Genomic DNA, 25,096 nt, shown 5'->3' with positions numbered 1-25,096 from the left:
TTATCTTTCTCTCTCTCTCAAAGTTGTTCAGGCGTAGTCTTATTCAAATATTTCTTTTTGTTTGCTCCTTTTACCCTACGTACACACTAGCTACGTACAAATCTTATCTCTCTCATTGTTCATATTGTCATTACCGGATCCAAATTCCTGTTTTGAAGAAGTTTGATATCATTTTATATTGCACTACGGCTCAAAAATCTTTTCATAAAACAAAGGGGAAAGAGAAGAAGTAGTAGTTAGCATTACAAGTTTGGAATTTGCTTTTTAGGAAAAAAGTAGGCAAGATTCCTAGACAGAGTACGTAGAGAAGGGTCACACTATATAGAAAGCCTTATATAATACAAAGCTTCGAAACTCGGAAAAGAAGATACCAAAACCTTCCCACCAAATTGAGCTAGGAACCCAATTAAATTCTTTACCTTGCCAAAGCCTAAAACTAAAACTCACCTCCTTAAAGGAAAAGCCATAAGCACTCTCGCCGATCGAATGTTGTCACTCTCTAGACCTCAACCATTTTCCCTCAATGTCTTCAAGCAAAAAACAATTGGGACATAAACATAGAACCGGTTACATTATTTGGCTTTTCGCCATAATTTGCACCATCATATGCATAGCAGTGATAATCACAGGCATCGCAGTGTTCATTGGATACATGGTCATACATCCGAGAATACCTACCTTGAGTGTCGCAAATGCCCATCTTGACACCATGCAATATTCTCAAGCTGGTCTACTTGAAACCGCAATGAATATTATCATCAGGGCCGAGAATGATAACACCAAAGCTCATGCAAGTTTTTCAGACACTAGCTTCATTCTCAGCTTCCAAGGATTAGTACTAGCAAAACTCGTCGCCGACCCGTTTGATGTAAGCAAAAACAGTTCTATTGATTTTAATTATGTAGTCACATCTTCTGAAATTCCATTGGATTCTGCTCGAATGCATCAAGTAGACTTGGCATTGAAGCAAAAGGTAATTAGATTCGATTTTAAAGGGAACTCGAGGACTCAGTGGAGAGTGTCGCTGCTTGGCTCTGTTAAGTTCTGGTGTCACCTCAATTGTCAACTCCGGTTCCATCCCTTGAATGGAACTTACATAAGCTCACGTTGCAGCTCCAAATCTAAATGACCTTTCTTTATCTTTGTATTGGTTAAAGTTCTGCTCATGTGCTGTCTCTGTCTGTCTTTCAAAGTTGTTCAGGTTCTCTTTTTCAATTTTTTTTTTCTTCTCCTTTTTACTCGATCTAGGTGTAGTGAAATAAATTACTGTCTTTGAAATTTTATTTTCTTCCTCAGAGATTATACAAACCATGTTCCAAACTCCAAAATTTTAAATTGTATTATGAAGAATTTCTTTGTGGGAAAATAAATTTTTTCAACTGGCTAAAGTTACTTATTATATTGTGCTGGAAATCATTTCCCAGCATGTTGAACTCTTAGACCAATGCTCAAACATGGGTCCTAGGCATTGGACTTGGGCCTCAAAATTACTAGGTTTATATATATGTACCTCCTAACTGGTCACGAGGGATGCCATTGGTCAAGCAATATAACTTGTCTTAATTTTCATATATACACATGGGAGAGTTGAGGGTATGTGTTCATGGGATTCACCGAGATCGAGTACATGTGTGTCTAAATTAAGGAGACCACAATCCAAAACTACTACTACTAATAGTCGATATAAAAGTTCACCTAGCTATCTAACACACAATTACTTAATAAAGCAACGAAAATTCAATAAAAATAAAATCCAACACATTCACCATTCATAACAAAGAAAAAGAAAACTGAAATCAACAAAATTAAGACAAAAAATGNTGGTCACGAGGGATGCCATTGGTCAAGTAATATAACTTGTCTTAATTTTCATATATACACATGGGAGAGTTGAGGGTATGTGTTCATGGGATTCACCGAGATCGAGTACATGTGTGTCTAAATTAAGGAGACCACAATCCAAAACTACTACTACTAATAGTCGATATAAAAGTTCACCTAGCTATCTAACACACAATTACTTAATAAAGCAACGAAAATTCAATAAAAATAAAATCCAACACATTCACCATTCATAACAAAGAAAAAGAAAACTGAAATCAACAAAATTAAGACAAAAAATGTTAGTTACAATAATGCATCCAAGGAAGAGTAAATGGAAAACAAACATGCAATGCGATTTACTTTAACATGTATGGGCATAAATAATCAAAATGTATGAAATTCCCTGAACATAAATGTGAATTAACATGAAGTACATAGAGAACCAATTCAATCCTGAGAACCAAGTATCAGTCAACTCTTAATTAGGCTGGATCAACAGTTTGTATTGAAATGAAATGTTGCCTAGCCTTACAAAGCCCATTTGGCCCATCTTGTCCATTTTTGCTTAATTATGGAGTAGTAGATCATAATGCATCAAATTAAAACCCCTTAAAACTAGGGGCATTTCCTTGAAAAACTATTCCCATGGGGACATGCATTGGCGAAATCAGCTCCTTGTTCAAGAATGAAGTACCGACCAACTCTCCAAGGCCCTTTTTTTTTTTTAGTTTCTGCAAAGTTTGAATTTTTATTTTGATTCCAACTCTTTTAATTTAACGGACTTCCAAATCATTTGAACTTAACCATTTTGGTTTTGAAGTTGTTTAGGTAAAATCAAACTCTAAAGTTCAATAGATTCCACAACACTTTCGATATTTTAGGCTTAATTAGAATTTCTATCTTATATAGATGAAAAATTTTTATTGGCATTCAAATTAATTAGATAAATGCTATGTTCACAACATTTTTACAATAAATGGTAAGTGGTAGGTTGTTACTAGTTGTTATTATTGGGATAAAAAGTCTCTAATGGTTGCATAAGAGATCAAGAGATCAATCTTCGTTTACACCAAAAACTGATTGGTGTCTTAGTCTAATGATAAAGAGCTATAATCAGGAACGAACGTCATAAGTTGAAACTCTCTCTAAAAAAATAACCACCTATGATTTGTTGTGAAAATATTGTAAATATATCACTTCTCTTCAAATTATGGATCATTGTTCTAGAATAATCAAACTAGCTTGCCCTTATTTAATGTGACCTCTATTGTCTGTTTGACACTAGATTATAAGTATTTTAGTTTTTATATTCAGCTTTTAAAACATCAATTTTTCTTATTTCATCTCACCTTTTCAAAGTATAAAAATAATTTAACACAAAAAACTAATAAGTTTTGGGTTCAATTACTATAAGATACATATACATGGATATACGTAAAGATATACAAAAAGATGCATTTTATAATTCTATATATATATATATATATTTTAAATATTATTGATAGTTATTCTTATATTTTGTTAACCCTTTAAAAAAGTCTTGTAAGAATATTATTAGGTATAAAATGTAAACTATCTATATTTTTTTTTATTACTTCTTAATTTTTGTTATTGTGAAGCACTTTTTTTTACTATTAATTTATTCTAAACTCTTTAGTTTTTGTACTCAATAATTCACTTGGATAAATCTATATATATAATAATAGGTGAAGCAGAGAGAAAATCCAATTAGATTTCAATTGGATTCTCAATTTTGCATCACTTGTCCTAACCAAAACTAAAAAAAAAAAAAAAAAAACTAATTAGATTATAAATTTGACTCAAATTTTGTGTCATGTATCTTATTTAAATTTTCTAATTTTTGTGTCCAAATAAATGATGCATTAACATTTAACACGGAAGCCAAGAAAACCACAATGATAATGCTCATTAGCCTAAGCAAGAACATCTTACCTGCACACTTTTATGGAGATTATAAATTGGACTCCAATTTCGTGTCATGTATCTTATTTAAATTTTCTAATTTTTGTGCCCAAATAAATGATGCATTAATATTTAACACGGAAGCCAAAAAAACAACAATGATAATACTCATTGGCCTAAGCAAGAACATCTCAACTGCACACTTTTATGGGTGATCTCAATAAAGTCTGGAGCTCTTCTAATCCCACAACCAGAACCAAGGAGTTCAACGAGAAAGACTATAAAAGTAAAACATCATCTCCTCCTAATTCCATATCGTCATCCCATGTCTCCTCCTCTCTCAACCTCTACCAACTAGATCCACACACTACCCTCTCCTCCTCCTTACGGATTTTTCAGAGCAAGGCCGGGTTCAAACACAATGTTCAATCTCATTCTTCCTTACTTCACACTCTCATACATTAGCGCTTTATTGGCGCCTCCAAGAAGATTCCAACCTCAATTATCAGTTTTTATTTTTTAAAGTCACTTTATATATTTTAAATAATAAAATGTAATATTCTCTTTTTTCTTCACTGTAGCATCACTTAAATAATAAAATGTAATATTCTTTTTTTTTTTATTCTTTGTTTTATCTAATGCTATCCTATGTATGATAAACCAAAAAAAAAAAAAAGACAATTTAGCATTACTTAAAAAATAAAATGCAATATATATTTTTCATTGTTTGATTTAATTCTATCGTCCGTGTGATAAACCCAAAAAAACAAAAACAAAACAAAAACAAAAAAATTGGCCAATAACATCATTACAATTAACCAGTCCCGTGCGGTAGCACGGGGTTACATACTAGTATTTATAATGTGGTCCTACATTTGATTCTAAAATTAGAAAATAAAACTCTATCTAAAAATAAATAATTTATAACACATGGCGCAAAATTAGACTCTAATTTGAAATTATAATTAGATTTTCTTTAAACTTTACCTATTAATATATATCTATCTATACTATTTATAAGAGCATTTCTCTCTTTGAACTGAACTTTTTTGCAGTTTAGAAATATCCTTAAACCTTATATTTAGCGGAGAAAAAACTTAAGGATAATCCAGTAAAAATATGTCTCCAACTCTACTTAAAATGTCTACAAAATAGAACACTCTCTTACTAATCCATGTTTTTAAAACAAACTTATCCCATAAAAAAAATATTTTTTGACACTAGACTAAAAGAAAGCCTTATTGCAGGCGCCAAAAAAAAAAAATTTATGACACTAAACTAAAAAAAAGCCTCATCGTACATGCAAAACACTTGTGATAAGACTAGTACTATCTACAAGAGGATTCTAATCTTTGGATTTGACTTTTTTTTTTTTTGTTTAGAAATAATCATAAACTTTAGGTTTAATAAAGAAAAAACTTAAGGGCAACTTGGTAAAAATATAGCTCCAACTCTACTTAAAATACATACAACATAGGACATTCTTATAGTGATGCATGACATCAAAACAAACTTATCCAACAAAAAATTAAAAAAAAAAAAAAATGACATTAGACCAAAAAAAAAAACACATGATCGCACGCGAAAAGCACATGTGTTGCAACTAATAAAAAATAAACACATATGGACCAAAGTTCAGTCGAGTTGAAGTGGATTTTGAAATTTGAATGTAGACAGGGTCACTCTCGGTCGGGCCAGAGCAGTCAGCAGTCAACAGTCAGCAGTCAGTGCTGTTGTAGCGATACAGGGTGATTACACGTGGAAAATTAAATTAAAAGTTGTTGAATACACTAACAAATAAATAAATTCTATCCCAAAAAGGAAAAGACAGCCAGTTTCGTTAATCCTAGTCTAACGTGTCAGTCATGGCGATAGTGTTGCTGCCACCTCTGCACCTCACAACTGCTTCATCTCCATACCCATAAGAGTATCAACACGCCCACTCTCTCTCTCTGTGCTAAAATCTCAGAACCTGGTTTCTGCTTTAGCCCAGACGCTTTTTCTTTTGGTAAGTACTTCTTGTCTATTTCTCTCATTGGGTTTTGTTTTTGTCTCATTTATTTGGGTCCCTTCACATCCCTGTTGGGCTGTGACGGTTACACGGTGGCTCTTTTACAATTGTATGGAGTTTAGGGGGTTCTAATGCGTCAGGGACTTCTGGGTTTCGCCTGTTTAATTTGTCTATGCTTTCACATGTTGCTTAGGTTCTTCTTTAGTACTCGCTCTACGAACGGGAAGTGGTTTTTTATTTTTTATCTTTTTTTTTTTTATGACATTTCAATTCATTTTATGGAGCTAATTGGTTTGTTTTCATTTGTTTAATCTCACAATTAGATCTTGTTTTTGGACTTTTTTTGTTCTAGGAATCATCATTAGTGAGTTATGTTCAATATATATATATATATGGACACTTTTTGTATTTCTATGATTTTTGCTCTTTATCATTAAATCAAAGATACCAATTGTTCATAATAAAAAAAGAAAGAAAAAGAGGGTTTTGGTGTAGGCAGATTTTAACCCAGTCTTTTATTTCACCACAAGACATTTGACTAGTTTGAGCTAAGTGAAACCATGATGCTTCTTTCTTTTCTTTTTTTGGGATAATTTGATAGTTATAATGGGATGATTTGAGCCCTTGATGTTTTTATTGGAAACACTAGGAGGTGCCTACCAGTTGAGCTACAAGGCCCTTGGCAAACCCAGGATGCTTACTTTAATTGCTATTTGCATCATGAAATATTATGCCTTAGTTTGTTTTTTAAGATAATGTTGAACTATTAAGAGTGAACTTCACTTTTGTGGAAGCGAGAATTATGGCAGGATTCAAATCAAGTCCTCATTTGATCACGGGAGATTTTACTAGTTGAACTAAGTGAAACCTAGGATGCTTGCTTTTATTGCCATGGATTAGGAAATATTATACCATAATTTGTGTTTAAAGCTAATTTTGAACTATTAGAGTGAACTTCCCTTTTGTCGAAGCAAGAACTGTCTAGGAATGAGGCAGGATTGGGTGCGTTCTTGATTCATGTACTCATCTAATTCCTTAGTTTCTAGAGAAATGGCAAAATGATGTAACATCATATTCTATTATTCTTCTCTTGTCCAATGGGAAGTCCTGAAAATGTGAAATGCTGTTTTATAGGATAATTAGTTTTTTGATGAAAGCATGCCCTATTCCATTTTTTCCTTTATCTAAAAAATGAGACAATAAATTGCCACTAAGCTTGATTATTTGTATCATTGTTAAAGGAGTAATGCTAGGATACTACAAATTTTAGGAAAATTATGACGTGGTGCTCCTTCTCACATTCATGGTGGATTTCGCTATGAATTTAATTAGTGAGATCTGCTATGAATGTGAGAGGAGGGAGCATCACGTCACTGTGCTCTAGGAACACCTAATAATTATTTCAAATACTAATGCACAACCTTTAAAAACTGAGGTGTCACTGGTCACAAAAAGTAATTCTAACATTCATTTATTATGTTGTTCGTGTCCATTAATCACATTTGTTGCCACATCGGTTCTAAAGGTTATGTTGTAGAATTTGTAGTATCTTTAACGTTTTCCTTGTTTAAGTTTTAGCTAGAAAGACAATTGTAGCCATACTTCACTGTTATTCTCAATTAATGACTACTATTGTAGATTCTCAACAAATTTCATCTTTCAGTTTCTACCTAATGCATGCAGTTTTAGTTAATTGTAAAATCTCTTTTGTGTTCCAATTTCTTAGAGAAATGTTATGTTCATAACATTTTCACAACACTTTCACAATAAATCGTAAGTGACAAGTTATTATTGGCAGTTATTAGTGGGCAAAAAAGTAATTTTAGTAGTGAGTTCAAATTTGAACTAATCACAACTTACCACCTATGATTTGTTATAGTGTTGTGAAAATTTTGTAGATGTAGCACTTCTCTTTCTTTCGCAGCTAGAGTAATAATTTGGGCAGCTGTAAGGTTAAACTTTACTTATCCCTGCACATTTGTCATGGCTAGTAGAAATTATTCATTGACTGGTTATCAGATAAATAAAATAAAAATAAAAAGAAAAAACCTGAAAAACTGAAAACAAAAGTGATTGCTGCTTTAAGTTTGATTTAAGTTTGATACGAACTAAAAGCTATTGCTTTAAACTTTATAAACGAAAATCATTCATGGGGGTAAATTTTAGGGAACAACATTGTATTCAATTGAGAAGTAAAAAAAAAAAAAAAATTTGGAGGCTGTGTTAATAAAAATTTCCTCCTAATTTGTTCAGATGTTTGCTGCAGTTCAGCATGTCTTGATTCTTTTGACTTCCTTTGTGCTTGCTAGTTGCACTAACATTCTTTCATTGTTTTATATTAGTATAACGCCACTAACAACAATAACCAAGTCTCAAAATTTTTGGGGTTAGTTATAGATCCTTAACGGCCTATTCAGGGTTGGTCACATGTATTCTTATTTGCCATTTTGTTTTGTCTAAAGTCATACACTTTGTTACTTCCTTAATTGACACATCTTTTTTGATTACTTCTATTGACGTTATTTTGGTACTTGTTTTATATTATTGTATTAAATTTTTTTTTTCCTTGAAGGGATTCATTCATTTCCTGGATATTGGGACATGAATACTTTGCTACAACTTTTTCCAACCTGTTAAGATGTAGTTCAGCAGGAAAGGCATCAATATGACGGATTTGATGACATTGTTTTCTGAGTTAATGACTACCATAGTAATTTTGGTAACAAGGCCTTTCTCTCTATTCAAATTGGCATGCTTGTTTGGCATGAAGACAGTTATCATTATTATTCGCACTTGGATAGAGTTGGTAAGGGCTGCAATTTGCCCCCATTTGAATCTGTTCTGGAGAATTACGATGATGACAGTTGCTCTTATATCTCTGCCTGTACGAATTTTGAATGCCTTACAGAATGAGAGGCAGGTCAGTATTATATCTGCTTAGTGATTTCTACTCTAATTCTTTCTGATTTCTGGAAATGAGCTTTTGCTTTTCTTCCGGATTCCCTTTTGTTGGAATTAAGCACACAATGGCACATTGAGCAATGATAAAATATTGGTGGGTCAGCAGATTCGGCATGCTGGCAGCCTACTGTAGTAGGCATGTGCTAAAACCAAATCATCAGCATTTGGTCATTTGTCTTTTGGCTTAACCAAGTTACTATAATTTTCCAATTCTTTTTATTTTTTTCATACTTTTCTACTATAAGTCCATGTGAATAAGTACTCAAATTATGGTTGACAAGAAATTTAATCAAATGAGAGATGTGAGATTTTTTGTTTTTCCTTTTCCACTAATGATCCATTTGATGAGAGGCCAATGAGTTCCAGCTCAACTGGCACCTCCTCCTCTATATGTTCTAGGTAGAAGGTGAGGTCATGGGTTCAAGAGCCATCAATAAAAAAAAATGGACCCATTTGATGACTGATGTGATGCATTTTTTCCCCCACTAATGAGTTTATATGATTCAGAAGGCTAGAACATTTAGCAGTATCCCAATTTCAGTTAAACAGAAGCTTGTGGCTTGTAAAACGTTTGGGTTTTGCAATTTTTGTCTATTATGTGTATGCTTTATATGAGAATTTTTTTGTTTCTTTCAAAAAACCCTTCTCTACCTTTTGAAACACCAGTATACCATGTACAAAATATAATGTCTTGATTTTACTCGGTGAACTTATCAATATATTTTGTAATCCATTAAATAGACTCTAGATTAAATACATTAATTTTTATTGACAAACTATCAAAACATTAGTTTCAGTTTCTTTTTGCTAATATTTACCATGGTCCATAATTTATAAATTTTTTAATATTCATTAATGGTAAATTGATTTTTAGCGGAGAAGGGTGGACAAAGGGGAGAAGGATGGAGTGATCGGAGAGGATGCAAATCATATGATTGAAGTAGGGTGGAATGAAGTGGAGAAGCGCATCAAAATATTGTGTATTTATAGAATTCCTATTAAGCTCAAAGATAAAAATCTTATAAGACTACTATAAGATTAGTTGTGCTCATCTTGGGCTATTAATAAGCAACATCTTTATAAAATGAGTATAGCTAAAGTAAGAAGTTAAATGAATAAGTGGGAATACAAAAATAATAATTAAAGAATTTGAAAAGAAGAAATTCACTTAAAGATGGGGTGATTCTTTTAAGGAAAAGAAAATGATGCATGGAGAGTAGCTAAATTATTTCAAATTTTATTATTTATAATTTTTTTACTTAATTGAGATACCTGATCTCATATTTGAATTCTTGAAATTTGAATTTGGGCTTTTCATGTTCTTGAGGATTTTATGGGACGTAATTTTGGTTGATGTACCCTTTGAAGCCTATTAAAAAGTGGCTCCATGAATTGTTTTGACCAGTGAATTTTGAATAAAATTTCCTATTAGAGATGTTTCTCTACAATTTGGTGGTGATTCTAAGCACCCTTAACTGGTAAAGCACAGGGTTTTTTTTTCCTTTAATATTTTTTTAATGTAAACTCATTTTGCATCACATGAGAGAGAGTGCACCAAATGAGGGAGAGTCGCTTGAAATGGTGAATGAGAGGGATTGATGTATCAGTGAGGAAGTGTTTTAAGCGTGAGTTGATTTAAGTTGAGGGAATGAAAAAAAGGTGGAGGAAGACCTAAAATAAAATTAGTAGTAGTACAAAAGGACATGTCATTTAAGGAGGTGATGGAGTGTGTTAGAAGTGTGGTTAAATGATTAAATTTACCATATTCCAATAGTTTAAACTTTTGGAGCAATCAATAATTTAACATGTTATCAGAGCAGGAGGTCTTGAGTTCGATTTCTGTCTCCTCCACTTTGCCTCCCATTTAAAATCTCACGTGTAGGGGTCTCGCCTATTTAAAAGGAAGTTTGAGCCCGTACATGAGGAGAGTGTTAAAAGTATGTGGTTAAACGATTAAATTTATCATATCCCAATAACTTAAGTTTTTTGGGACAATTGTCGTTAATTTAATGGAGAGTATGATTTTGGGTGCGATAGAATGGCAAGAAAGAATATTATGGTTGACCTTATTAGTTTGTTGAGGATCTATAGCTGACCCTAAAGTTTTTGACTAAGGCTCAGTTGTTGTTGCCATTATATAGCTAGAGGCACACTAATAAATCAATTAGGTTGCCGAACATTGTTGGATTTGCTTGATATCATTTCAATATTTTGAACACTAAGCCTTTTGCTCTAGCTCAAATGGCACTTCCCTCACTTGTTAAAGTGAGGTGAGGGATGAGGTCGTGGTTCAAGAATCAACTGGTGCATGTGTTATTACAATAAAAAATGATTTTAATCCTAAGAGACTTTAATACCTTATCTTGTAAATAAATTATATAAACTTAGCATTTATTTTTGTGAAAGTTGAAAATTTAATAACATTGAGTCTAATGATTGATGGAACGATATATTAGACATAAGATGAAAATGATGGCTTGCAAGAAAAAAGAATAGGAAAGGAAAAACCCCATTATTGGTGCCAATTAAATGATGAAAATTATATCCTCTCCTGAGATGCGAGCAAAACTGATGAGATGTGAATTAAGCATCAAATGAGACAATCTTTAACTTGGTAATTGAAGAAGGATGAATGAGAAGGATACGTGCAAGTGTAAATCTTGAAATGTTATCAACTGAATGTGTCCAGGCCATAATGTGTGTGTAGTAAGTTTTCAATTGAATTTCTTGAATAGGTAAACTTCAACACCAGTCCTTTCACACTTTTTTTTTTTTCACGAGTTAGATTAGAGTTTAAAATGAAAAGAAATACCCTTGGAATCCATTTTATACCTATGGCCTTGCATTCCTGAAAAAAGTTGGACTGTATTCTGTGGCTTATAGGCTCTATAAATGCCTGAATTATATGCATCTGTGACATGCAAAGAAAGAGTTGCGCCACAATAAAATAATTAGTCCTAGAGTGTTTTATGTTAGATGCTCAAATAAATCCTCTAGCAGGTTGACTTTTTAATAAGGCAATACCTTATTTCCAGAATTACGGTTTGATCTTATCTGAGCAATATCATTAGAAAACATGTTTTGAATTAGATTACAGATATTATGTAATTATGAAATAATCCAAGGATAATATTCTTAGGTCTGATCTCTCTTGAAGGGAATTTTGCAAGACTACAGTGAGTGACTATTTAAGTGCTTGAGAATGCTCTCTAGATTGATTTGGAGGTAAATTAATCCTTCATATGCATCTTGTTCATAAAAAATACACTTCGGTTGCAGGAAGACAACTAGCTCACTTTTTATGGGTCCATCTAAGCTGTACTATGTGATATAATGCATGTTTAGTTGGTTGAAAATTATTTTATATGACTGTTTGATGTCCCAAATATTATGCTGTTCGAAATAATTTCTTATGATGCCATTTGTCTTTGATAACCACTGGGAATGTACCAATTGCTTATGATCTTTACAATCGCTATATTTAGTGGAAATTACAACAATAATGGAATTGAATGGATAGATTATAAAGGAATGGAATGGAATATGGTGAATTTTTTATTGGGGGTGTCTTTAGATGTAACGAGATTGGCTGATTAAGTAAGCAAGACCTGTCCATTGTCAATCCATTGCTTGGTTTGCTTGTTTGCTTTATCATTGGAATGCCTACTTAGGGAATTTATTGAAAAAAGAAGTGGAAAAGAAAAGAAATACAATATTTTACAATTATAACTTTTACCTTCTATTATACTTTTCAAAATAGGGAATTCGTATTTTACTAATATACCCTTCACCTTTTATTACACTTTAGAAAAGGGAGTCAATATTTCACCTCCATTTTATCAAAAGAAATGTGCGTTCCTCCTACTATTGGGAGGAATGTCATTTAGGAAATGGAACGGATTACACATTCCATTGAAGCCATTCCATTCACTCCTACTGAACTCTCACATAAGGGAATAGATGGACTATCCTTTAAAGATCTTTTTTTATTACATTCCTCTCTCATTCGAAAGGGACTGTAATTTTGATTGACTTGGAATATCCAAATTATTGAATTTAAAAAATACTCATCACTAGGAAATTAAGTAAAATACTAATAACGTAATTAATCAAATGAGACCTAAAATAAAATCCAAGAGCCACATAAAAAAATTTACATAGATAAAATTGTTTTCATGCTTCCCACAGCAAGTGGTTAATTGGATTTATGTGCCACCTAAAGTCTAAGATGAAGGATTAAGTTGTACTATGCCTGCTTTGGCTTTTGATGAGGTGTATCTCCAGCCTTTGAAATTTTCACCTTAGCCAATCTCAGAAAGTCTACAATAAAAATTATTCCACATTTTTCAATGCTTGAATTTTTTTATCTCCAAATATATTTTAGATATGAAGATGGTTGTTGGTCTGTGCAGCTCGAACTGTATCTGCATGACATGCAGATTGACTTGGAGAATCTTCTATGGGATAATAAGAAATTACAAGAACATCTTCAAACAGCCATTAAAGAACGTAAAATGATGGAGTTGATATTAGCAGAGCTTGAAGAGGAACACGACAAGGCCATTGCCAAAATTGAGCGGTTAGAGGGTGAGGTACAGATCTTTCACTGTTGAGTGTTTGAGCAATTTTACTTGCTTTCTGGCTCTGTTGGGAATGTAAATATTTTCTTTAAATGTCCAACTTCATCTAAGGTTTACAATAATAACTTTCTATCTTGATCTGAAATCAATCTGTTATGGCCATGCATGTGATGCTTCCATGTATGCCATGATAAAACTTAATAAAATTCTTTATTTTCGAAAAGGAAAATTTAAAACAACTGTTAAATTTTAATAAAAAGTGTCATCTTTTGAAAATGTCAACTTTTAGCATAGAGCGGTATCCTCTGAATCTTCTTCCATTGATCACTTATTCAGAATCTACAATTTATATTTCTCTGTTAAATAATGTCATTGTAATGGAAGTTTTTTTTTTTTTTTTTTAAATTTTCAAAAGATTGTAGAGTCTCCAACTAAGTAGCGCATTTGGTGCATATTATCTGCCTCCTGCCTCCCTACCGCAATGACCCCCACCCTCCATATTCCACTACCCACCACTGCAGGGTTTCCACTTTCAATGACCCTTCCTCATAACTACCAAGTGATTAATGCCACCCAAAATTCATCCCCTCAGCCACAGAATTCTTTCCACAGCAACAGGATGTGGAGACTTGAAAACTGTAACTCAAGCTAAAATGATCTGTACAGTGGTTGCAAGGGATGGAAAAAGACAGTTATTATGGGTTGGTCCATATACTAGAGTGGAGATCCAATGGGTCAAGCCAGGGAATGTAGAGGAATTAAAAAGTGGGTTTGCTTTAATTCAAATAAGGATGGGGGTATTGGCCTAAGACCATATCCGAAAGGAAAAAAATACCTCTCAAGCTGAGCTAGTCTGGTAAGGTAGATGGTCCAAAGTCATTATATTCAACACAAAAAATTGTCATGGAGCAAAAGAATGCTGTCTGGAATTGAAGCAGGGTAAGAGATGCAAATCCAGGTTACTATTATTAATTCTGGAAATCTGAAGTAAGCTCAGATAAATTGGGGAATTCCAGTCTCTTTTGTTCATCTCCAGAGTTTCTTGAGGATTCTTTGAGATTTCTCATATTCTTTCATCCTTTATAGAGGAACAGTTTCAGAGGAAGAGGGACACAGAGAGGATTTTGAAAAAGAAGTTTCTCACTCAAAGTCACAGATAGGATTTCAAAAAGTGTAGAATACAAACACTTTTCTTGAAACATGAATTTTGTATACATGTCATTTATCTGAATGAGAGGATGAGTTTCTGGATGTTTAATACTCTTCATCTTTTAATGATTGATTAACATTAATGTGAAGCTATCTGGCTTGACAGTATTATAAGAGATATATAATGATTTATATAATTTTAACTTTAGAATCCTTTTGGTCTATTTAGCTTTTCAGGTGCAATTTACAGATTTTGACAGAGGGATCACATTGACTAACAACTATAAACTGAAGTGTGTCAATTGCAAATTTTAGTATGCGAGGGGCCAAAATTATAGTGACCCAAAACTTAGAGGGACCACAAAGTATTTTAGTGTAGATTTTATCACAGTTAATACTTATAGCCACAATACATACTATGATAGGAGTTCTTTAGATCATTAGCCTGCTTCTGAGTTATAGCTGTGCCCTAGTAGTGGTATTTAAACTGGTTTAAACTACAAACTATATGATCATAATTTGTCTTTACATTTTTAGCTCATCTTCCCATCATAACTTTAGGTTAAAGCAACAGTAATAAGGGGCTGAAAGTCATTGGAAATAAACCTTTGAATGATCAAAGACAGATATTTGTGCTGGAGATGATATTCTTAATTATCAAATTCTTAAAAGATTTTGATTATGGGAGTTGTCATCAGTATCATACTTGAAATTGGGAAGAAATCCTGAAATATACTTAACTTGCTTTGAGTTTAAGATGACACAAGACCAAATATATCCAGATACAGAAGTATGATAGTTTCACATGCCTTGAATATGTTATAAATTTATTATTTATTTCTTTCCTAGTAGTCTTCCTATTACTCCATCTTTTTTCGCTGCTCATCTATTTCATTTTGGAATGTCCTTGAATATGGCTCGCTTGGAAAAGTCAATGGACACTGCAACTTACCTTTTCCTTTATTTGAAAATTCAATGTCCCCATTTTATTAGTCTTATTTGAGTTTAAACCCAGATATTGTATATTTGGAAATTTGAATTTTCTTATTTTAGAGTTAATTCGTTTAAATGTTGTTTTTTTTTTTTTTTTTTAATGTATGCTGATTATATTCTTTACTGACCCTTGTGGTTTGTTCTCCACAGTTTCAGCATCTGAAGAATGAGAATCTTTGGCTGAAAGAAATTCAGGGTAAGGGATATTGGAGTATTAAAAGTCCAGATGACAAGGGCAATGGCCAAAACACTAGCGTTTGTGACAATTATGGAATTCCGTATGGGATCTCATCGTTGAAATCCAGTTACAATGCAAGTGGTATCTTTCTTCAGGATCTAATGATCCCTAAAGACACTTCGGGGGATGAGAGCAAAAGAAAAACGGACATTATCAATTTCTTAAAAACCAGATCAAAATCTAGTGAAATCATTGCAAGACATTCAGATACGAATGAAGTTCTTGACCAACGCAGGGAGGTTGCACTATCACAAAGTCTTTTCAGTGCAGTATTATCGCTTTTGGTTGGAATGATTGTGTGGGAAGCCGGAGACCCTTGCATGCCCCTTGTAGTGGCTCTTTTCACAGTAGTTGGAATGTCCTTGAAGAGTGTAGTTCAGTTTTTCTTCACCATTAAGAATAAACCTGCTTTGGATGCAGTGGCTCTCTTAAGCTTCAACTTGTTCATACTTGGCATGCTGACCTACCCAGCATTGCCAAGAGTTGCTACATTGTTGGCTCCACTGGCTTTAAGGTTTGTGGACCAAACAGTGAGCTGGTTTTGGTCTCGCATTCCCACAGCTTGAAAATGCTGGGCTCTTTACTTTTCATGTACATGTATCATAGATCTCGAGTTTGTTTAAAGCAGTAATACTCTTTATAGCTTGTACAGTACAGGTTGTTTATTGGTCCTTTTCTATGTTATTGTCTAGCATGAATGAACTTCTGTAATAAATTTCTTGTTAACCTTCATTTTCTTAGGTTGCTTGATGATCATTTATATTGGTAGTTTTTAGTTTTTAATTTGTTTGCATCCCTTCATCTCAATATGTTTTGCAAGACAGTAATGTTACCAACGTAACTTTTTTCACAACAAATTTCATAATTGTTCATGTGGTTGAATTGTGAGTGGCTGTGAGTGGTGGTGGTGGTCAATACACTCATGGACATATCACTTTTTTTTTCCTACTACTTACAGTCAATCATTTTAATCAGTTGTGAAAAAAATTGTATGCATACGACAATTTCTTGGCATATACTCAAAAGAGGTTGTTAATCCTATTTTTTCAGCTGTGTTCCTACAGGTGCCTGGATAGACCATTAAATGGCACTTCACTTGAGGACGTGTTACTGCTTTAGAGGCTTTCTTTTAATCCTTATGAGAAGGTGAGAGCTGGTGCAACTTTTCATGGTATGAGATGGAGTGGTTGTGAATTTGTGATCAACAAGCCATATTTATGTTGGTAGTATGGGCTGAGGACTAAGTTTTCAGTTTATCTTTATAGGTTTGGCTTGTGGGGTTCTAGGATAGTTCTAGAATGATAGGATTGGACTCATGAGGGAGTGGAATATACCTTAAAGATTGAGTTGATAGGTGGTGGTTAATTTTGCTTCTTTTGTTACTTCTCAATGTAAATGAGACCCTATCAATACCTTCTTAATAAATGTCTAAGAGCACCTGCTAATACTAGGCGAGTTGAGCCGGATGATACTTGCCCATACATTAAGTGTATGGGAGAATATGTGAGCCTTGATTCAAGTCCGAGAAGAGGGATATATTTCTAACCAATTCAAAAATAAAATAAAATAAAAGTATATGTTGACAAAAAGACAGTAATGTTACTGACGTAATCTTTTTCACAACAAATTTCATAATTGTTCATGTAGTTTAACTGTGAGTGATGATGGTGGACAATACACTCATGGACATATTACTTTATTTTTTCCTACCACTTACAGGCAACCATTTAATCAATTGTGAAAAAATTGTTGTGAAAAAATTGTGCGCATATGTCAATGTCTTGGCATATACTCAAAAGAGGTCGTTAATCCTGTTTTCAGGATAGACCACTAAATGGCACTTCACTTGAGGACGTATTACTGCTTTAGAGGCTTTCTTTTAATACTTATGAGAAGCTGAGAGCTGGTGCAACTTTTCATGGTATGGGATGGAGTGGTTATGATCAACAAGCCATATTTATGTTGGTGGTATGGGCTATGGACTAAGTTTTCAGTTTATCTTTATAGGTTTGGCCTGTAGGGTTCTAGGATAGTTCTAGAATGATAGGATTAGAGTCATAAGGGAATGAAATATACCTTTAAGATTGAGTTGGTAGTTGGTGGTTAATTTTGTGCCTTTTTTAACTTCCCAATGCAAATGAGACCCTACTGATGCCTCCTTAGGTGAGTTGAGCTGGATGATACTTGCCCATACCTAAGGTGTGAGCCCTGATTCAAATTCGAGAGGAGGGATATATTTCTAACCAATTCAAATGAGATCTTATCGATGCCTTCTTAATAAATGTTCAAGGGCACTCGTTAACATTGGGCGAGTTGAGCTGGATAGTATTTTCCCATATATTAAGTGCATGAGAGAATATGTGAGTCTTGATTCAAATCCGGGAAGAGGGATATATTTCTAACTAATTCAAAAAAATAAAATAAAAGCACATGTTGACAAAAAGACTTAACATTAAGTTGGGATACAATGCAAGAATTTTTTACTTTTTAAAAAGATGTGTATGTAGGTAAATGAAGAATGCATTTAAAGAAAACGTCGATATGTTCAAGTACGTCACACTTGAGTGTCAAGGGAAATTAAGTCTAACACCTCTAGGAAGGGTTACAAAACAAAATAAAGTCTGATCTTGACTAACTTCAAAGTGGCTTCTTCTTTTTCTCAGAGCCAACCTAGTCTTCCTCATCCCAAACAGTTTGGTCTTCCTCGCCCACCTTTTTCACTAATGGCTTTTTGCCTTACTTTTCTTCCAGCTTAGGTATACGATTACCTACTTGCATGATTTTTTCTTGCTATGGCGCCTAAAATAAAGGTACAATGATGAGCACTTGCTAATTTTCAAGTCCATTTTCCATTCACTTAAGCCCACTTTCAACTTTTGCTCATCTTCCATTATTTCATTTGCTCATCTTCCATTCTTTTCCTTTCCTTGATTGAATTTTGGCCATCTTTATTCTTTGTTTTATGCTTTTCTTTTTTCGGTAGGCTAGAGGTCAAATTACAAAAAGCGCTCGTCTTGTCACTTGTTCTCATTACGAATTTAAGCTAGAGATCCATGGACTCGGAGATCCTACCTGTCTTTTGTTTTGAATTGAGAAAATAAATTGATAGTGTAGTTAATTAGAGGTGACTAATCTCCTGAATTTAAGAGAGTAAATATAGTTTTCTGGGTAATTTTCTACTTAATTTTTAATATGCGTTCAACTTACATAAATAGACTAAGATGAGATAACCTCATCAGTAAATTCTAAAACATATAGGAACCAATCATATCCTAAAACATAGGAATTAATTTGTATGCAAATAAATAAAAATACTAATCTAGCTAGGAAGTCTTATTGGCCATTAAAAATTTAGGTCACATCAAATTTAATTTTATTAAAAAAAGGATCCAATCCAAACAATCCAATCCAAATTTAATTTTATTAAAAGGGTCATCTTTCACATCTATGTGTTGGTTGGAATATTGTAAATCTATTCACATGCAGATCGGATTAGCAATCAAAAGATTCTATTTTCAGATAAATGAATACATATACATAGGTTTTATTATCAGAGACTGTATAACAACATATAGAAAAAAAATTTAAAATCCAATCAAATATTATGACATTACTTACCATTGCGTTATTACTTGAACCCTAAATTAATTTGAAATTACTCTTAATTTATTTTGAAAATCAAAGCCACTTTTTGAAACATATCTAAATCTTGCAAAAGTCAATTGATTAAAAAGAACATTCAATCTCAATTAGCCTAATTTTAGTGATCCATAAATTATTTTAAGCAGAGTCAAAATAAGTCATCAGTCAAGTGCTCAATTAGGTTATAGTTTGAACAAATCACAAAAGATTGAGCCAATACTAGGGATTTCTACAAACGTTGGACTAAGGGTGCATATGCATGTTTTGTTTGTCACATATAACGAAGGGGTATCAAATAAAAGAATAAAATACTTGTCAATCTATTCAAGTAAAGGTTAAAGAAATTCTTTTGGTGGGGGTGTGTGGGTTGGGAGATGGGATATGAATAGTAGACACGAGGCAAAAAAAAAAAATGATGACATTACTTACCATTGCGTTATTACTTGAACCGTAAATTAATTTGAAATTACTCTTAATTTATTTTGAAAATCAAAGCCACTTTTTGAAACATATCTAAATCTTGCAAAAGTCAATTGATTAAAAAGAACATTCAATCTCAATTAGCCTAATTTTAGTGATCCATAAATTATTTTAAGCAGAGTCAAAATAAGTCATCAGTCAAGTGCTCAATTAGGTTATAGTTTGAACAAATCACAAAAGATTGAGCCAATATTAGGGATTTCTACACATGTTGGACTAAGGGTGCATATGCATGTTTTGTTTGTCACATATAACGAAGGGGTATCAAATAAAAGAATAAAATACTTGTCAATCTATTCAAGTAAAGGTTAAAGAAATTCTTTTTTAAAAAAAAAAAAAAGTAAAGGTGAAAGAGGTTAATGGAAAAGATAGTTACTTTGTATTGAGGATGATCTAATTCAAAGCTTTTATGGACTTGTCGGAGGTTGGATAAGATGATGACACATCAAAAACTATTTTATCTACTTTTACATAGCATTTGACAATACATTCCACCTCATATCTTTTACTTTAACATATCACTGTTAAAATAACCTAAAATAAGATCAACATTTTCTTAAAAAAGAAAAAATTCAGCCACAAAGTAGAATTCCCGACCTTAAAAAAGAAAAAAATAAAAAGAGAAATTTCTCAACCACAAAATGGGAAAAGGTTTTTATCCAAACTAGTTTGGAGAAAAATTCTTCAAACTCTTCATAAATATTTCTATTGGATGTGAGTTTTGAAAATCTAATCGTTAGATTGCATGTTCTTTATGTTCTTAACACGCATGTTAGATTTTGTTCAAATTAGATGTTATTTACTATTTGATAAATAAACGTTTATTTTATGCATAATTTTAGATTATAAAAAATTTGAAATTTAAACATTTGATTGATATCATAGCTATTGATCTTTGATCTTCTTATAATTTTGTAAGCATAGAACATATAATAAGAACATGCAATCCAATAGTTAGATTTTCAAAATTCATATCTAATAAAAAGATATATAAGGAATTTAAAGGATTTCTCTCCAAACTAATTTGGAGAGAAACATTTTCCCAAGTTTCTTCCAATCTAATTTGTAGAGAAACCCCTAAAACTCTGCTTACATCTTTTTATTGGATGTGAATTTTAAAAATCTAACCGTTAGATTGTATATTTTTATTATATTCTTAATGTCTGCAAACCTATAAGAAGATCAAAAATCAATAGCTAAGTTATAAATCAAATGTTTAAATTTCAACATTTTGTGATTTAAAACTAAACATAAAAATAAGTTTATTGAATGAATAGCAAACAATATCCAATTTCAACCAAAATTTAATATGCATGTTAAGAACATAAATTACATAAAATCCAACGGTTAGATTTTCAAAATTTATATATAATAAAAAAATATTGGAGAAGTTAGGTTTCTTTCCAAACTAATTTGGAGAGAAAATTTATCATGAATGAGAGAGTAAAGGAAAAAAAAATAATAAAATAAAAGATAATAATAACACATGATACTATACACTTCTATTAGTAGAGCTGTAGAAGCGTATTGTACCATATGCTAAATTCTTTTTGGCATTTGAGAGATTTGATGTATGAGTGTTTTTTATGTTTGGTGTGCTAAATGCTAAAAATTTAACATTTAGTACACCAGATACTAGTGCTCTAAGGTTTTGGAACCATGCACAATCAAGATTCAAAATCTCATTAGGCAATTACCAAAAACCCAAAAAAAAAAAAAAATCCCTTTTGAAAGAAGGGGATTCTTTTCAACTAGATGAAGGATTTTATATAGGAGCATTTTGGGGGGTTGGTGAAGCACCCAAAATCTTCAAAATTCCGATTTAGGCCAAATATGCTCTTAAAGAAATTGGATTAAGGGTTTTTTTTTTTTTTTTTTTTTGTAGGCATATGCGTACGTTACTTCCCTCATAACATTATTATTATTATTATTGTCTCAACTTTCTTAAGTCATGATTCTTTTGGGCTCACCAAGAGTGATTTTTTCCATTAAAAAAATTGATTTCCTTTTTGTCATTGGCATCGGAAGCCTAACTTGTTGGATAGTGCATTCATCCTCTTCTCGCTTAACCATTAATGAGGGTGTGGGTATAAATAGCAAAAAAGACATAAGCTCAAAAAAGACTCTCTCTCTCTCTCTCTCTCTCTCTCTCTCTCTCTCTCTCTCTCTCTCTCTCTCTCTCTCCGTAAGTGCGTGAGGTTCTTATATCAAAGATTTTTGTGCATTGCCACTAGGAGAAAGTATACCATGTTTAGATAATACCAATTCAGCATCTGTTTTAATATTTCCTACCCAATAAATAAGTGACACCTATTTCAAAAAATCAGATCAGACAATAAATTATTAATTTATCTTCCCGATAGTATAGAAGATTGTGATTAATTTATTAGAGTAGTCTAATGTAGTTTTTTGAAACAGGTGTCACTTAATTATTGGGTAGAAAATACCAAATTATTAATTTATCTTCCCGATAGTATAGAAGATTATGATTAATTTATTAGAGTAGTCTGATGTGGTTTTTTGAAATATGTGTTACTCATTTATTGGGTAAGAAATACCAAAACAGATGTTGAGTTGGTATTACCGAAACATGGTATACTTTCTCTTGCCACTAGAGGGTGACCATATATCTATAACCATTGAACACTTTGGACTGTTAACAGGGAGGAAAATTGGAGTTTCTTGGTCCTTTGAATTGTTTAGTGTAAGTGGACACATGGATGACCTAAAAAAAAAAACTTTAGCACAATTAGAAATTTGCTGAGGTATATCATATATGTTAAAACTTGTGAATTAAACCTTTAGTGAAGCTTAAGATCATCTTCACTTGTCATAATTATAAAATGATATGGACCAGATATTAGGTTATTCAAGCTTTATTATTATTTTTTCTTCAAGTTGGTATTAAAAATTATAGTATTTATTTATTTTCAATCTTTTGGCAATTACTGATTTGTGAGTAGTAGTACAATTTTATTTATGTATGATATAAGATTAAGGTAAGTACTATGGAAAGGCAAAACAAAGGAACAAGATTTAAATGATGCTACACTAAGGTGAGATTGGAACTTTGTCGAACTCATGTATTGAAAGAGTTTTAACTCCAATATGAGCACCAACTTTGGATGTACTAAATGCTTTACACCAAATACCATTAGATGAGCTAAACTTAAGGAAAAAAAAAAAAATAGTTTGAAGCTACAGCATGGTAGCTCATTCTTTTATTTTGTTTTGTTTTTTTTATTTATTTAATTTTAATTAATTTCTCTCTCCTCTCTACTGACTCTCTCTCTTCTCTCGCCTCTCTCTTTACTGTGGTTTTACCTTTTTTTTTTTCCCCCTTTTTTTTTAATAGAAGGTGAGTGATATTTTAGGTTATTTTAATGGGTGATACATATCATCTATTAAAATAACTTAAAATAACACTCACCTTCTATTATTTTAATGGGTGATATGTTAACATATCACCCATTAAAATAACCTAAAATCTCATCCTACGTTAAAGTAAGATGAGATTTTTTATAATTATTTTACAAAATATCCAATATTGATGTTCTAATAAAAATGAAAAAAGAGACAATATCTCATTTTAAAAATATATGCACATGTCACCCATTAAAATAACCTAAAATCTCATCCTACGTTAAAGTAAGATGAGATTTTTTATAATTATTTTACAAAATATCTAATATTAATATTCTAATAAAAATAAAAAAAGAGACAATATTTCATTTTAAAAATATATGCAACAAATCTCTCACAACACAGACTTCACGTCATTTACCTGTAAAATTCACATGCTATACAAGAGTTTTGTACATGTATCGACAACATGTGAATATGCAATAATTATTCTACATAAAGAGCCACGACCCACGAGCCACACATGGTGCAAAGCCCCAATAATTATTTTAATGCTGTAATATGAATGAAAACTTCATTGGTAAGTCCCAATATTTCTTGAGATTAAAAAAAAAAAAAATCCCACAATTTATTTTCATTTTTTATTATAAAAAAATGCCAGGAATATTTTCTATGGGCCAAAAAGTACACAAAAAGATCTCTGTCCTCAAACGCTGTTATTCTTGGTAGTATGTACAGAGAGAGAGACTGAGAGAGTCTTGTAGTATTTCTGTGTAAACTTTTTTTTAGCGCCCGCAGACAGTTTGCTATTTTGAGTATTTTCAGACCAGCAGTTGCAGCACACACGCACGTGCACTCACTGTAGGCTGTAGCTACCTATAACTCCACATTTAGTAAACAATCCAAGTTTCTCAAAAAAAAAAAAAAAAAAAAAAAAAACTGCGCCATGTCTCTCACGAAAAATAAAATGCTATAAATAGTTGCATTAAACTATGCCATGTCTCAAATATTCTCAATTTTTAACTATAAATACTACATCAAATTGAAATCAAATTACAAAACTAAATTCAACTAAGACAATAAATAGATTCACATAAAAAATAAAATAAAATAAAATAAAAAAACGAAGGCCAAAACTCAAGTACAGTTCCTTAGGTGCCGTACTTTTAGGTAATCCAATCAAACCAAATTCAAACACATTGTCGCAATTATCAACAAAGCACAAACACTGTTATATTTTTCAAAGACAATTAAATTCAATGCCGCTACGCGTTTGAATTTAATTAGCAAATCTGATATACTACACCTAAATACCTGTATGCAATTCACCCCAAAATTTTGATTTTTTTTTTTTGAAAAAAAAAAACTTAAAATGGTTAAGAATGATTAAATTAGATCACAAGAATCAAATATTGGATCAAACAAATCAAAATAAAATAAAATAAAAAAAAAAAAAAAAAAAAAAAACTGAACTTTTACCATTTCAAAATGTTCTAATTATAGAAAAAAATACGAAAAACAATTAGCAAAAAAATTCAAAAAAAATTTAAAAAAAACCGAATCTAGCACGAATTATCAAGCGGAAAACGGATCGCGGACAAATGAAAATGAGAGAAAAGAATTCTCGATCCTAAATACCTGTATTGTGACTCGTTATTCACTCCCCAAAATTTTTTGTATTTCTGAGATTTGGACTACCCAACACAAAAAAAAAATCATTAGAATACAAATGGATATTAAGGAACTCATATTCAAATCTAACAGTAGCAGTACCCAAAAATTACTAGCAAAAAAATTTATAAATTTAGGATCCAAATCTAACATACAAAACTCCAAATATTTCAAGCCAATAACTCAGGGATAAAAAGTAAAGATATAGAAAACAAAAAACTGGTTTTCACCATTACCGGTAATCAAAATGTATTTGAAAAT

General features: G+C 32.1%; 2 protein-coding genes across 2 annotated transcripts; both read left to right on the top strand.

The window, feature by feature from the left end:
• The first annotated feature begins 414 nt into the window (after positions 1 to 414).
• On the top strand, positions 415 to 1,374 carry LOC111995559 (uncharacterized). The gene has a single exon (XM_024027462.2). The coding sequence runs from the start codon at positions 524 to 526 to the stop codon at positions 1,127 to 1,129; it is 606 nt and encodes a 201-aa protein (XP_023883230.1). The 5' UTR covers positions 415 to 523; the 3' UTR covers positions 1,130 to 1,374.
• A 4,188-nt stretch (positions 1,375 to 5,562) lies between these two features.
• On the top strand, positions 5,563 to 16,462 carry LOC111995560 (uncharacterized). Its single transcript, XM_024027464.2, has 4 exons — positions 5,563 to 5,755; positions 8,331 to 8,678; positions 13,132 to 13,311; positions 15,592 to 16,462. Exons 2-4 carry the CDS (start codon positions 8,424 to 8,426, stop codon positions 16,243 to 16,245), a joined length of 1,089 nt encoding a protein of 362 aa, XP_023883232.1. The 5' UTR covers positions 5,563 to 5,755; positions 8,331 to 8,423; the 3' UTR covers positions 16,246 to 16,462.
• The last annotated feature ends 8,634 nt before the right edge of the window (positions 16,463 to 25,096 follow it).

The sequence above is a fragment of the Quercus suber genome, unplaced genomic scaffold, assembly GCF_002906115.3.
Source record: "Quercus suber isolate HL8 unplaced genomic scaffold, Cork oak 2.0 scaffold_391, whole genome shotgun sequence".
In the NCBI taxonomy this organism is placed as follows: domain Eukaryota; kingdom Viridiplantae; phylum Streptophyta; class Magnoliopsida; order Fagales; family Fagaceae; genus Quercus; species Quercus suber.
This window is presented reverse-complemented; position numbering and strand designations above follow the sequence as displayed.

Coding starts and splice junctions, on each gene's coding strand:
- LOC111995559 (XM_024027462.2), top strand. CDS start 524: ATGTCTTCAAGCAAAAAACAATTGGGACATAAACATAGAACCGGTTAC.
- LOC111995560 (XM_024027464.2), top strand. CDS start 8,424: ATGACGGATTTGATGACATTGTTTTCTGAGTTAATGACTACCATAGTA. Junction 8,679..13,131: donor CCTTACAGAATGAGAGGCAG/GTCAGTATTATA, acceptor TGGTCTGTGCAG/CTCGAACTGTATCTGCATGA. Junction 13,312..15,591: donor TTGAGCGGTTAGAGGGTGAG/GTACAGATCTTT, acceptor TGTTCTCCACAG/TTTCAGCATCTGAAGAATGA.